Source organism: Sander vitreus, chromosome 11 (assembly GCF_031162955.1).
Source record: "Sander vitreus isolate 19-12246 chromosome 11, sanVit1, whole genome shotgun sequence".
Classification (NCBI taxonomy): Eukaryota; Metazoa; Chordata; class Actinopteri; order Perciformes; family Percidae; genus Sander; species Sander vitreus.
In genome coordinates, this window is record NC_135865.1 from 30,842,162 (window position 1) to 30,857,164 (window position 15,003).

Here is a 15,003-nt window from a genome sequence, read left to right on the forward strand (position 1 = left end):
ACATGACACAATATTTACCTTTCACTTCCTCCTTTGTCCTAAGATCGTGCTCCACTGCAGTTACTGTAAAGACACAAACATTTACAAATCAAAAACACTCTCAGAACTGCACATAAAGTCTCATATGGTGCAAGACTGTTAGAATAAGTGACACGTCGTGCATCCATATCATCCGTTTTTTTCTTTTTTTTATATAAACTGAAATTCTTGCATGCTTCCTTTTGGTCTTTAGTGTGCATGTGCAGCACGTCTGGCTTTTGTGGGAAATGCTCAGTGATATGAGTGTCTTTTTTTTTTTCGTGTTTTAGTCAGTAAAGCAGGACCCAAAGGTCAGCGACCTCTGCTAAACACAGTAGTTACAACCTTGTTGAGGAAGACGTGGTGCCACCGTGTGAAGAAGTGTGTAGGAAAGCAGTGTGAATGAGTGGTGGGCCAAACCAAAAAAAGCCCGAGCGAGCAGGACCAAAAGCATGCAGTTGCCAACCTTTCATCACATCTTCTCCGGCTGAGTTGACATTTTTGCAAGTGTAAGAGCCCCCATTTACACAGCACAGGGGGCCGTCATGTTTCACAGAGTAAGACACAGAATCGTCAACATTCAACCGGTTGTAAAGCCAAAGGACAAATGGAGTGGGAAGCCCCTTCATAACGCAATACAACGAGCCACTGTCGCTGTCTATGTTTCTGTTTCTGATCAGCAGCTCTGGGGGCAGTTTGATCAAGAACTCGGGGCAGCTGGAGAGGCGCCGCCCTCGCTTGTCATGAGGCACAATGTCCGGGAAATACAGGTGGCTGATGAGGCTGTACGGTCTCTGGGAAGATGGAGGCAATGGTCCCGGCTTTTCCACCGCCTCCTGCTTGTCTGGGTCGGGGGGATCTCTAGCGGCATCCCTGTCCGTCTGAGACACTTTACGCAGAGAATCGGAAGGGATTGGGGTTTCTGCTTTGATATTCGCTTCTTTAGCTGGGTGAGAATAAAGTTAGGGAGAGTAATTAGGGGTCAGAGTTTATAAGGCTGGAAACACTAAAGAGGATTAGTAGGATGGATGGATGAGGTTAGCGTGGCAAAGCTTGAAACAGCAGGAAGAGAATAAACTAGATTAGAAAGCGAGTTATTCTATTACAGTCTAACGGGTTACAGGCTAAGAGGAAATATTAAATAATGAGGGGAGGGGACGAAGCAGGAAGAGCAGGTGGAGACTTTAAATGGACCAGATGATAAAAAAAACAAAGATTAACCACCTTCAACAGTGAGCTGGGCAGAGGAGCAGTTATGGCCGTGTTGGTTGCTGGCGGTGCAGCAGTACCGACCTTGGTCCGCCACGCCAACACCTTTGATGACCAGGGACAACAATCCCCCAATCTGAGAGCTTTTCACCCTCTCTGTGTCTGCCACACTCCGGCCGTTATGATCCCATACCACCCCGGTGAATGGTTGCCCGTCGAACGAGCAGCTGAACTCAGCCATCTCGCCGCTTTGCACCTGGACGTCGCTCATTTCCATCAGCAGTTTGGGGCTGGCTGAGAGTTTGGTATCAAAAATGCTCTCCACCGAGCTTACGCTCTGCATCTCCGTCTCCATTTCCATCTGAATCTCAACCGTCCTCCAAGACACGGAGGAACTCTCAGAGACCGTCTCGGTAAACTCAACACTGCGGGTGGTTTGTCCCGCCGACAGAGAGCTGAAACTCTCTGTCCGAGCTTCCAGTCTTTGACTTAGCATAGCATCAGTCCCACTAGCTAAGGCTTTTTCATCTGGGCAGTAAGAAAGAGTAGAATAATTAGGTCAACACATCATTGTGGCTGTGATTTCTTCAGGTCACAGCTTGATTGGAGTGGAGCGTTGAGGATCTCATGATCAGGGGGAGAGCGGACAGTGGCTGGTTTCCTGTGTCAATCATGCAAGCTTGACTGGAGCCAAACTTCAAAATAAAATAAAAAATAAAACAGCTATTGATTTATTATGTCTGTGCTCGAGCATGAGGAACCCGGAAAACTAGATTTTCCAAAGTTCAGCTCTGTTTTGAGCATGCTGCATTCCTCTGAAATAAAGATTTGAGTCTCAGAATAAAGACGTCCCTGCCGTTATTCGTGTAAGACAGAAGAGAAAACAGTCATGCAAAGAAACGTAAGAGAAACAGGTAAGCTCTCACGCTATCACCTGCGCTTACAGTAAGGGTGTCAGAAAACAGAAGCAGCCAAAGGCTACGAGCTGATTTAAAATATATGTGGCCTGCATGCTCACAGAAACCATTAACTACAGTTAGTTTAACTGTTTGTCATGTCATCAAAATGAAAATATGAAAGACTTTGTGTAGGCTGAACTGGCTGGTTGAACAAAGATCTTGTTGACATGTCTGTAGCGATAGAATAGGGTCTCTTTAGATTCATACAGTAGCCCAACAATAACCAGCATGTCTCTGGCTGTGACTAAGTTTTGATTTAAAAAAAACATGGTTGATAATTTGAGGCACATCAACAATGAGTATGTTTATATGCACACCAATATTACACTATTATTCTGAATATGAAAATATTCCTAATTTGATATAATTGATGTAAACAACATATTCTGTTTGGATATTCACAATAAAACCTTTTTCTGAATATAGCATTTTGGAATTCTTTCAACATCTATACAGCGCATTTAGAATCTGCGTCTCAATCAGGGTTTTTACAGCAGTTTACGCCCAGTTTACGGCCTCTCGCCTGTTTATGGCGTACGGTCAGCTCTGTGCGTTGCTATGGTAGTAGTAGTAGTAGTAGATAACTTTGTTGTCCCCGTGGGGCAGTTGGGTTTGCAGCACAACAAATAGTCCCTACATCAGACACCAACAGACATAACATGAAGAACATACATCACACACTACAATACACTATACACCCTTGGGTATGACCAGGCCAGCTGGAAATCTAGCTTATTGACTGATTTAAGGCTTTTATGGCTTGTGGTACAAAAGTTACTGGTTACTGTTACTGTTCACAAACCAACCGGCCGACAGTTTGCAAGGCTGGTTGGTTTGGAAACATCCTGTTAAACATAGATACATGTAAACGGGAATATTAGAGGAATATTCTCTTTCATTAGCTGTGGAAACAGCTTAGTCGGAATATCGTCTTTTTCAGAATAAGGGCAAAAAACTGAATATTATGTGCATGTAAATGTAGTCAATGTTGTTGAATAAGCTTTAATACTAGAAATAGTCTTGTTTGCTGTTTCAGCCAGAGTCAGATGAGAAGATCATTATACTGTACGACAAGAAGAGGTAGGACATGTTTAATATAATACATGAAATGACCCCGACCACAGCATTACCTGGTGCCAGCATGTTAACACGTGTCGACACCACGTAATTCGCTCTTGAAAATACAGAAAACAAGACGATTTCTCAAAATGCTGTCATTTAAAATCTTTTGTGCGACCAGCAGCAGAACGAAAAACACACATGCCTGAAACCTTGCCACTTCCCCCTGATGAACCATGCAGCCTTAACAGTTATTGTTTTGTGCCAATACAAGCTTAATTTTATATTAAACAAGTAAGTGTGAAGCATAATGTTTTCTGGAGGGAAGGAGGAGACTTTAAGCACATCTGTCTGGACAGATAAGGATGCTCTGATTGATCAAATTTAAATTAAATCAAACATCGGTACGAGCCCATAATCTTGTAGTCAAATAAGTACTATACTTCGCTGATTAGTTCTCGATAGGGAAGGGTCAACATAATGTTTTCTCCGGTTAAAATGGATCTTTGTTTGAGTGCTTGATATCGATGAATAAAACCCAGAAATGGATCTTTTAATATCTGCATTTTCACCATGGATGTGTGAGTAAAGAGTACTTTAAACTAACTTTTTGGATTTAAATATCTGAGGGTTGCTTCTTGTTTGGACAGTTTACAGCAGAAGTTCTCTTTTATATCCAAGATAAACTGGGATTGGAACTGACATTTCCCTAACCTGATGGAAATGTAATCAATTTAGAAAATTATTGGCGATACCCGGCCCTAGTTCTCGACAACTTGGGCATTGGTTAGCTACCATGCTAACAGAGAGTTTCAGATTTAGTTTCTAAATGGAAACAGACTTCAAGATGTCAGATGTTTAGCTGAAAATCAGAGCATCCGGAGCAGCGTTTGATGCATAAACTGTGCAAGTGAAGCCAAACTAAAACATCAACAAGTACACGTTAAATAAATGTTTCCCAAAGATGGTTTCTGTCATTTTAGTTGTGATCACGCTGATGTTATATCAAGTGTTCATTTTTCAAATAAGTTTGGTTTTTATTTGTTATTTGATGCTATAAAAACGGGATGAAACCTCATCATTGACAGCTGGGATCGACTCGCGATTGGTCAGGCGGGTGTATGGGCGGGGCTTGGATAAAATGTTCCAACTTTTTGTAAAAATGTTCCGACTTTGTTCATCAAAATATTTCAACTTTTTTCTCAGAATAACCCAACTTTTTTTGAAGAAATGTTTTGACTTTGTTTGTAAAAATGTTAAATTTTTTTTCCTCAAAATTATCAAAATTTTTCTTGTAATAAAGCTTTTTTATTTTATCAAAATAAAACATTTTCCCGATCACTACAACCCTGAGGTTTTGGCTTTGTGGGAGGAAGTGGAGACGCAACGGCCAACCAGACTGCAAGTTTAACTGTCTAAACTCCCTTTCTGTCATATCTGCTGAAACTGACCCTATGTTCCAGTAGAACTACAGGAAGCAGGTCATTAAAATAATCAGCTCCTCTGGCTCCACCTACAGCCTGGAGCCCTGGTCAGATGGACCAATCAGGGCCAGGGGGGGTGTCTAACTGTTCAGATGGACCAATCAGGGCCAGGGGGGTGTCTAACTGTTCAGATGGACCAATCAGGGCCAGGAGGGTGTCTAACTGTTCAGATGCACCAATCAGGGCCGGGGGGGTGTCTAACTGTTGAGATGCACCAATCAGGGCCAGGGGGGGTGTCTAACTGTTCAGATGCAATAATCAGGGCCAGGGGGTGTCTAACTGTTCAGATGGACCAATCAGGGCCAGGGGGGGGGTGTCTAACTGTTCAGATGGACCAATCAGGGCCAGGGGGGGGGTGTCTAACTGTTCAGATGGACCAATCAGGGCCAGGGGAGGTGTCTAACTGTTCAGATGCACCAATCAGGGCCAGGGGGGGGTGTCTAACTGTCCAGATGCACCAATCAGGGCCGGGGGGGGTGTCTAACTGCGTGTCAATCACTGCTCATGCACACGCATTCATTCTCCCTTGTGGGGGGAGGGGCTTAGGAGACCGTTTTGGGCTTCAGCAGAAAGGGGGGAGGGACTGAGAAGTTGTTGATGTTCAGATTTTTTGGCTAAGTCCTGGATCTTCACAGTCCGACCTACAGCACCTTTAAACGCGTCGTAAATGGGAAACTGAATTAATTAAGTTGTATATGTATACTATTAGAAAACATCTGGGACGTCATGTTGCGTCCTTGTTTTTTAGCCAATACCCCCAAATTTGGATAATTTCAAAATTACGTTTGACTTTTGCCTTCACATGGAACACAAACTCCCCCAGGTATTTATCCGAGGTATATTTATGACTTTTTACGACATGTTTTGGACTTTTTTAAGACAATCTTTTGACATGCTATACCGTGAAATTTAAAAAAAAAAAAATTTACGATTTTTTAATTAACAATTCAGTTTCTTTACAGTGTCAGATCACAACAGGAGTTATCTCAGGACACTTTACCGATAGAGTAGGTCTAGACCACACTCCCCAACCAACAACTTCAGTTGCGAGGATAAACTCCCTTTAGGCAGAAACCTGGGACAGACCCAGGCTCTTTGTGGGCGGCATCTGTAGCTGCCTGTTGTGGACACAGACACTGATTTTCAACAGACTATACTGTCAATTATCCAACAGACTATACTATGACTCTTTTCAAGACATTTTTGACATTTTTTCTGGATTCTTTAGGACAATCAAAATGACAGTTGACTTTTGGCTCGTAGGGGGAGATTTTTGTTTCATTTTGTACTGCGGGAGGAAGTGGAGACATGGCGCCGTCTCTAGTTTAAAACATGCCTGCAGAGAAGCTCTGAGTATGACTTTTTTGAAGCGCGTGCAATGCGTACCATCTGACAGCGACATTTTTTTTCTGAGCGTCACGTGAACATCCTGAGTTACTCACCGTCGATGTTCAGAGTCGCAGAACACGTCACCATTCCTGCCGAGTTAGAGGCAGCACATGAGTACTCTCCTTCGTGGTTCGGGAGAGCTCTGGAGATCTCCAACTGGCAGGTTTGACCGTAATGAGACATCCTGAAGATGTCTGACTGTCTGATCTCTCTGTCGCCACAGAACCAGGAAATCTGCAAATCTGGAGACACACACAGAGTGTTTTTACAGTCAGGATCATCTCAAACACACTTTATTACGTAATTACCAGGGCCACACAGACTCTCAGAACTCCGTGATTAGTAAAAAGGTTTCATCCGTCTCATTAGTAAAAACTGGCAGCTGTGAGAACGCTGTAGACCCGAGACTTCCAAAGAGACAAAAAGTTTAGCACGACTCTTTGGTCTGAACAGGAAGTGGAGACGCGCAGCAAACCAGACGTTGTAAACGTGAAACTGAAATGGTTAAGTTTAGGCAACATAAATACTTAGTTAGGGTTAGAAGAACATCTGGGATTGGCTGAAACTGAGTCACGTAAAAGTGCTAAAATGAGGACGTAACGTGACGTCCGTAAAACTCAATTAACTTCAAAATGACAGTTGACTTTCGGAGAAGAAAGTTTACACTCGGCTCGGCCAGAATCATCGGTCTGAACTGGACTTCAGAACTTCTTCAGTCGATCACAGACCTCGTATCTAAAGAACTGGACGGTGAAATGTAACAGTATTTATTTTTGAAACCAGAATAAAGTGAGCAGTGGTCGCTACCTTCCCCAGAGACGGAGCACTGGAACTGGGCCGGGTTTCCCTCGGAGACCAGGATGTCCCGCATGGGAGCGATCAGGACCGGAGCAGAGACCCGAGCCACGGTTTCAGCCACCTCTGGAACTGGAAGACAAAAACATAATCAAGTTCATATGACAAAACAAACTTTCTGTCTTTTACACTCAGTGTTCTTTCCACTGGACTTAAACTTAAGAAAGGTTAAAGTCAAGGATCACATTTTCATCGACGAAATCCGTCAAATTTCTATTCCTTTTTGGCTCTCTAATGACACATACTTATTATTTCACCGATAATAATATGAAATAACTTGCCTGCCGTGACTCAAACATATCAAATTTATCCAAACGTAATTTCAGCAAAGAAATGTATGTGATGGTAAACAAAACGTTCACACATTGACGCATGTCTTTGAAATTAATCTGAGCTTCACACTTTTGAACAAAAGCCTAAACAGGGAAACCGTTGGCCGTTCAAATGCACACACTTAAAAATAGAAGTACCAAAATGTTCTTGTCTCATACCTCCATTTTTGAGTGTGTGTCGATACCTCGGCGTGATAAATGTGCTAACCCGTACCTTCCACAGTGAGAGCAGCGGAGCTTGCTGCCTCTCCGTAGTCGTTCTTGGCCTCGCAGCTGTAGACAGCGGCGTCCTCGGGGAAGACTTCCAGCAGCAGCAGCGTGTGCTCGTCTCCGTCGTGGAGGAACTTGCACTTGTAGCTGGTAGACAGAGCCTGGGAGTCTTTGTACCAGGACACCTGCGGCTCCGGGAGGCCGCTCACCTGCACCGAGAAGCGAACTGATCTGCCGGACATCGCCGTCTGGGGCTGCATGTGGCGAACGATCTGCGGAGGCTCCGGCACTGAACACACACAGCAGGGGAAGGTTAGTCAAGGTTTTCACACCTCACGATCAAAAAAACCTTAAACCTTAAACAGTTCTGTCCCTAATGGCTAACTGAAACAAAGTTCTGCAGTGCTTTCATGTTAACAAACACAAAAGTAGAAACAGACGTGAGGAATCAGCAGAGAGAATGGGAAGACACTAAGCTAACGTTATGTCTGACAAATATGACAGAAAGTTAGTTTTATTAGGCTTACCTACTGTATCTTTAAGCTAACATATGTAACGTCACGCTAATTGTTTTTTTAAGTTCTGGGTTCTTGACCCTGTTGGTTGTGAATATCAGCACACAGCAGCTTCTAGACATCTTTCTGTTGTTTGCTAGCAGACAGAATAGAAGAGGAGGAAACCTTCACACAATAGACCTCAACAGTCCCGCCCACAGCCGGTTATAATCCCATTAATTTTCTCCATAAGGGTTTCGATTATCAGTCATAATGTCTCAACCATCTCATAATATCTAAGCCATCCCATAATGTCTTCACCATCCCATAATGTCTACACCATCCCATAATGTCTAGACCATCCCATAATGTCTACACCATCCCATAATGTTAAACCATCCCATAATGTCTAAACCATCCCATAATGTCTAGACCATCCCATAATGTCTAGACCATCCCATAATGTTAAACCATCCCATAATGTCTACACCATCCCATAATGTCTACACCATCCCATAATGTCTACACCATCCGAGGTAGACTGACCCCGAGCTACGTGGTTGTGAAACGGAAGTTTCTGCTCCTGTAGAAGCTAAAAGTCTGTATGAAATGAACCTTGTTTTAAGAACAACATGACCCACTACACTACCCACAATACTAAGCGTATCAGCAACATCTCTGATTGGTCCAAGTCTCTGTTACCATAGAAACGTTTACGGTACCCTCGAAACCGTGAACGGCTAGAGCGAGCTTCTACCATTGAAGTCTCTGATAGTTTCTTTACACGGTCTCGGACCTTTGGCCTTTTTGCAGTTTTCAAAATGTTTTTTTTGCGCCAAATCAAATGTTTTATGCTCACTATTCATCTCGTAGCTGGTTGGCATGGTTACACACTTACAAGTCTTTATATCAGCAATTTTCGAAATGTCAATGAAATAATTGAATGGGGGAAACGCTTTCCGGAACCAGAGCCATTAAAAAAGTGGGTGGTCACTGTTGAGCTCTATACAAGTCAACGGAGAGAGGAGGGATGGGGGCGGGACTTAAATGAGCTCTGTCTCTATAGATCTCTAAACTGTTAAATGAACAGAAAGGTGATCCGCAGGTGTCTTACGTCTGACGTGAAGGTTCATGGTGCTCCTGTTCTTGCCGGCGAGGAAGGTGTACTCTCCGGCATCGCTGCGGTACGTCTCCGACACGGTGAGGCGGTGCAGCTTGCGGATGCAGACGTAGGAGAACCTCTCCTCCGCCGAGATCTGGATCTCCACGCCGTTCCTCAGCCAGCGAGCATCCACGTCGTCCTCGTTCACCTCGAACTCAAAGGTGGCTCTCTGCTTCTCAACAACCTTCAGAAACACCAATGGGGGGTGAGTTTTTCCCCTCACATTTGAAATTTTTTCTCAAAAAGTTGACATTTTTTCCCCGAATATTTAAAAATAAATTTAAAAAAATTTGACATTTCTTCTCAAAATATTTGACTTTTTTTCTCAAAATATTTGACTTTTTTTATCAAAATGTTTGACTTTTTTCTCTCAAAATATTTGACATCTTTTTCTCAAAATATTTGACATTTCTTCTCAAAATATCTGACTTTTTTTCTCAACATATTTGACTTTTTTTATCAAAATGTTTGACTTTTTTTCTCAAAATATTTGACATTTTTTTCTCAAAATATTTGACTTTTTTTTCTCAAAATATTTGACAATTTTTTCTCAAAATATTTGACATTTTTCTCTCAAAATATTTGACATTTTTTCTCAAAATATTTGACTTTTTTTCTCAAAATATTTGACATTTTTTCTCAACATAGACGAGTTTAAAATAAAATAAAATAAATCTAAAAAATTTGACATTTTTTTCTCAAAATATTTGACTTTTTTTCTCAAAATATTTGACTTTTTTTATCAAAATGTTTGACTTTTTTTATAAAAAATATTTGACTTTTTTTATCAAAATATTTGGCACTTTTTTCTCAACATATTTGACTTTTTTTTATCAAAATATTTGACTTTTTTATCAAAATATTTGACATTTGTTATCAAAATATTTGACTTTTTTTAATCAAAATATTTGACTTTTTTTTCTCTAAATATTTGACTTTTTCTCTAAATATTTGACTTTTTTTTATCAAAATATTAGACTTTTTTTATCAAAATATTTGACTTTTTTATAAAAAATATTTGACTTTTTAATCAAAATATTTGGCACTTTTTTTTCTCAACATATTTGACATCTTTTTCTCAAAATATCTGACATTTTTTCTCAACATATTTGACTTTTTTTCTCAAAATATTTGACTTTTTTTCTCAAAATATTTGACTTTTTTTCTCAAAATATTTGACATTTTTTTCTCAAAATATTTGACATTTTTTAATCAAAATATTTGACTTTTTTTTATAAAAAATATTTGACTTTTTTATAAAAAAATATTTGACTTTTTTTTAATCAAAATATTTGGCACTTTTTTTTCTCAACATATTTGACTTTTTTTTTATCAAAATATTTGACTTTTTTATCAAAATTTGACTTTTTTATCAAAAATATTTGACTTTTTTTATCAAAATATTTGACTTTTTTATCAAAATATTTGACATTTTTGTTATCAAAATATTTGACTTTTTATCAAAATATTTGACATTTTTTATCAAAATATTTGACATTTTTTATCAAAAATATTTGACTTTTTTTATCAAAATATTTGACTTTTTTTACTCAAAATATTTGACATTTTTTTCTCAAAATATTTGACATCTTTTTCTCAAAATATTTGACATTTTTTATCAAAATATCTGACTTTTTTTCTCAAAATATTTGACATTTTTTTCTCAAAATATTTGACATTTTTTATCAAAATATCTGACTTTTTTTCTCAACATATTTGACTTTTTTTCTCAAAATATTTGACTTTTTTCTCAAAATATTTGACTTTTTTTTAAAAAATATTTGACATTTTTTAATCAAAATATTTGACTTTTTTTCTCAAAATATTTGACATTTTTTCTCAAAATATTTGACTTTTTTTCTCAAAATATTTGACATTTTTTTCTCAAAATATTTGACATTTTTTAATCAAAATATTTGACTTTTTTATCAAAATATTTGACTTTTTTATCAAAATGTTTGACTTTTGTTATCATTTGACTTTTTTCATCAAAATATTTGACTTTTTTTATCAAAATATTTGACTTTTTTTATCAAAATATTTGACTTTTTTTATCAAAAATATTTGACTTTTTTCTCTAAATATTTGACTTTTTTTTCTCAAAATATTTGACATTTTTTAATCAAAATATTTGACTTTTTTATCAAAATATTTGACTTTTTTTATAAAAAATATTTGACATTTTTTATCAAAATATTTGACACTTTTTTCTCTAAATATTCATCCAATCTTCGTTCGGGTCGGGTCGCGTCAAATGATGAAAGCAAAACCATTAAACGTAGATGAAGATATTAACTCACAGAGATGTCCCTGCTAGCGGGCTCGGAGATCCTGACGTCCCGCCCCAGAACGACCAGCTGGGCCTTGGACATGCTGGACCCGGCCACCGCCGTGTACTCTCCGGCGTCTGACAGGCGCACCGACGGCACGGTCAGATGGTGCACGAACTTATCGGCACTCATTTTATATCTGCAGGGAAAAACACAAGGCAACGGAAACTTACTCAAGAGATTTCTGGATGTTTGTATAACTACAATACTAATCTGCATCGCAGTAGTGGAATGTAACTAAGTACATTTACTCCAGCACTGTACTTCAGTACCATATGTTGAGGTACTTGTACTTTACTTGAGTCTTTTCTTTTCATGTCACTTTCTACTTCTACTCCACTACATTTCAGAGAGAAATATTGTACTTTTTACTCCACTACATTTATCTGTTCCAGCTTTAGTTACTAGTTACTTTAGTTACTCCACTACATTCATCTGTTCCAGCTTTAGTTACTAGTTACTTTAGTTACTCCACTACATTCATCTGTTCCAGCTTTAGTTACTAGTTACTTTAGTTACTCCGCTCCATTCATCTGTTCCAGCTTTAGTTACTAGTTACTTTAGTTACTCCGCTACATTCATCTGTTACAGCTTTAGTTACTAGTTACTTTAGTTACTAGTTACTTTAGTTACTAGTTACTTTAGTTACTAGTTACTTTAGTTACTAGTTACTTTAGTTACTCCACTACATTCATCTGTTCCAGCTTTAGTTACTAGTTACTTTAGTTACTCCACTACATTCATCTGTTCCAGCTTTAGTTACTAGTTACTTTAGTTACTCCACTACATTTATCTGTTCCAGCTTTAGTTACTAGTTACTTTAGTTACTAGTTACTTTAGTTACTCCGCTACATTCATCTGTTACAGCTTTAGTTACTAGTTACTTTAGTTACTAGTTACTTTAGTTACTAGTTACTTTAGTTACTCCGCTCCATTCATCTGTTCCAGCTTTAGTTACTAGTTACTTTAGTTACTAGTTACTTTAGTTACTCCGCCACATTCATCTGTTCCAGCTTTAGTTACTAGTTACTTTAGTTACTAGTTACTTTACACATTCAGATTTCTGCACACAGAACACATGTAGTTTATAAATCTGATGTTTGATTATGAACTGGATCCTTCTTCCACCACTGAATATGAGTTACCGTACCTGTCGGACATCTCCAGTTCCTGGCCGTCCTTCATCCACATCACCTGGATGTTCGGTTCAGAAACTTCACATTCGAAAGTCGCTCTCTTCTTCTCCGTGATCTTCAGGTCCTTCAGGTGTTTAGTGAATTCAACCACGCGGGCTGCAGCGGCAGAAAACACACAGAAATTCATTTAAAAATGGGAAAGAATTAACACCCGACTGTACGGAGTTTTTAGCCTCTTTTAGAAAGTTTTCTGTGGTTCAGTGGTTTAATTTTGGAGATTCTAGGTGTCCTGCAGTTTATTCAGGTGTTCTTAAAGGACAATTCCGACGCAAAACCAACCTAGGGGTTAATAACAGATGTGGACTCTCTCTGGGACATGTTTTCATGCTAATCCAATGTGTTTGGAGCTTGAAACAAGCTAGCGCGGACCGCTGATTAGCCTACAATGCTAGTATTCGGGGGACAGGGAAAGTAAAAACAAATCGCTTATTATACCACTAAAAAGGCTCAAAATATCACCACACTTCAACGGTAGCATAATAAGGGTCCCTAAATGTTAACCGAAGAACTTTTGTAAGTGTGGAGGCAGTTTATTAAAAAGATAGTTTAAAAAGACAGAAGCTCCCAAGACGGCCGCCGCCTGTATACGAGAAAGCGACTGTCTTTATAATCTACCTACTTGGGCGGAGTGATATTACTCCAACTCTGAGTGAACTCTCTGCTCCTCACCACGGGGCTTCTCGTGCTGCGAGCAAATCCCTCCGCCCAAGTAGCAGAAGTAGCAGTGCTTCACCTTCTGAGAATATAGTTCCCAGTATGTAGACGGTTAGAAGATGGCTGTGTGTCATGTGACCTTGTTATTTGTACACCCTGTGACTATACAAATCACAACAAATCACAGCGTTATTTTGTCACTTATTGGGAGCAGTAGGCTAGATGGAGCCAGTTACCTCCAGGATCTGTGCTAAGCTAGGCTAGATGGAGCCAGTTACCTCCAGGATCTGTGCTAAGCTAGGCTAGGTGGAGCCGGTTACCTCCAGGATCTGTGCTAAGCTAGGCTAGATGGAGCCAGTTACCTCCAGGATCTGTGCTAAGCTAGGCTAGATGGAGCCAGTTACCTCCAGGATCTGTGCTAAGCTAGGCTAGATGGAGCCAGTTACCTCCAGGATCTGTGCTAAGCTAGGCTAGATGGAGCCAGTTACCTCCAGGATCTGTGCTAAGCTAGGCTAGATGGAGCCGGTTACCTCCAGGATCTGTGCTAAGCTAGGCTAGATGGAGCCGGTTACCTCCAGGATCTGTGCTAAGCTAGGCTAGCGGTGGGGGCGTCAGACAGATTTACAACACGCACGGAGATGAGAAGGGTATGTCTGGAGTTTGTGGAGACCAAAGCAGAGCGAACAAGTCTTACCCTCGACGTAGAGTTTAGCTGTAGTGACTGCAGAGCCGGCCATGAAGGTGTACTCGGCGCTGTCTCCAAAGTGAACGTTCCTGATGCTCAGAGTGTGAGTCAGCTGTTTGCAGCGAGCCTGGCATCTGTCCGTGGATCGGATCTCCACACCATTCTTCAGCCATTTGTACGTGATTCCCTCATAGTTGATGTTCACCTCGAATGTGACCGTGTCTTTCGCCTGAGCGTCCAGGTTCTGCAACATCGTCGTGATAATGATGGCTGGAAAACAACAACAAAGCTGGCGGTGAGTTTACTGAAACTTACAGACGTCCTATAGTATAGTGTGTGTGTGTGCGTGTGGTGTGTGTGTGTGTGTGTGTGTGTGTGTGTGTGTGTGTGTGTGTGTCTGTGTCTGTGTGTGTGTGTGCATGTGTGCGTGTGTGTGTGTGTGAGTGTGTGTGTGCATGGGTACGTGTGTGCACTGTGAAGATCTAAAGGAATTACAGCAAAGAGATGGTACATTTTTACATATCTGCTCCTGTCAAAACTACTACGGCCACTAGAGGGCGCCGCCACTTCAAACCTAAATACAGGTCAGAATTGCTGCTGGCAGAAACGACATATGTGGCCGTTTTTCAGGGAAGGACAGACTCTATAATATAATCAACGTTTCTGAAACTACGGAAAAGTAAGCAACTAAGCTTACGGTTAACGGTGAGCGTTGCAGAGACTCGGTCGTTCCCGCAGACGAAGGTGTACTCGGCCGAGTCGTCCCTGCTGGTGTTCATGATCTTCAGCTGGTGGAGTTTCCCCTGAACCACGATCCTGAACTTCTCGCTCATCTCGATCTCCACGCCGTCCTTCAGCCAGGTGGACGGCACGTTGAAGTGGGACACTTCACACTCGAACGTGGCCACATGGGTCTCTGGGACGCTCACGCTCTTCAGCGGTTTGGTGACTCGCAGGGCTGCAGGAG

General features: G+C 40.5%; 1 protein-coding gene across 1 annotated transcript in view; it reads right to left on the minus strand.

Moving 5' to 3' along the window:
* Positions 1-15,003, minus strand: part of LOC144525886 (titin-like) — a 263,814-nt gene that overhangs the window by 212,796 nt on the left and 36,015 nt on the right. Inside the window, 11 exon segments of the mRNA XM_078262949.1 lie at positions 19-63; positions 485-964; positions 1,243-1,692; positions 6,172-6,360; positions 6,926-7,045; positions 7,520-7,804; positions 9,124-9,355; positions 11,472-11,640; positions 12,652-12,793; positions 14,046-14,306; positions 14,734-14,994. Of these exon segments, the coding sequence (XP_078119075.1) occupies positions 19-63; positions 485-964; positions 1,243-1,692; positions 6,172-6,360; positions 6,926-7,045; positions 7,520-7,804; positions 9,124-9,355; positions 11,472-11,640; positions 12,652-12,793; positions 14,046-14,306; positions 14,734-14,994 (2,634 nt within the window).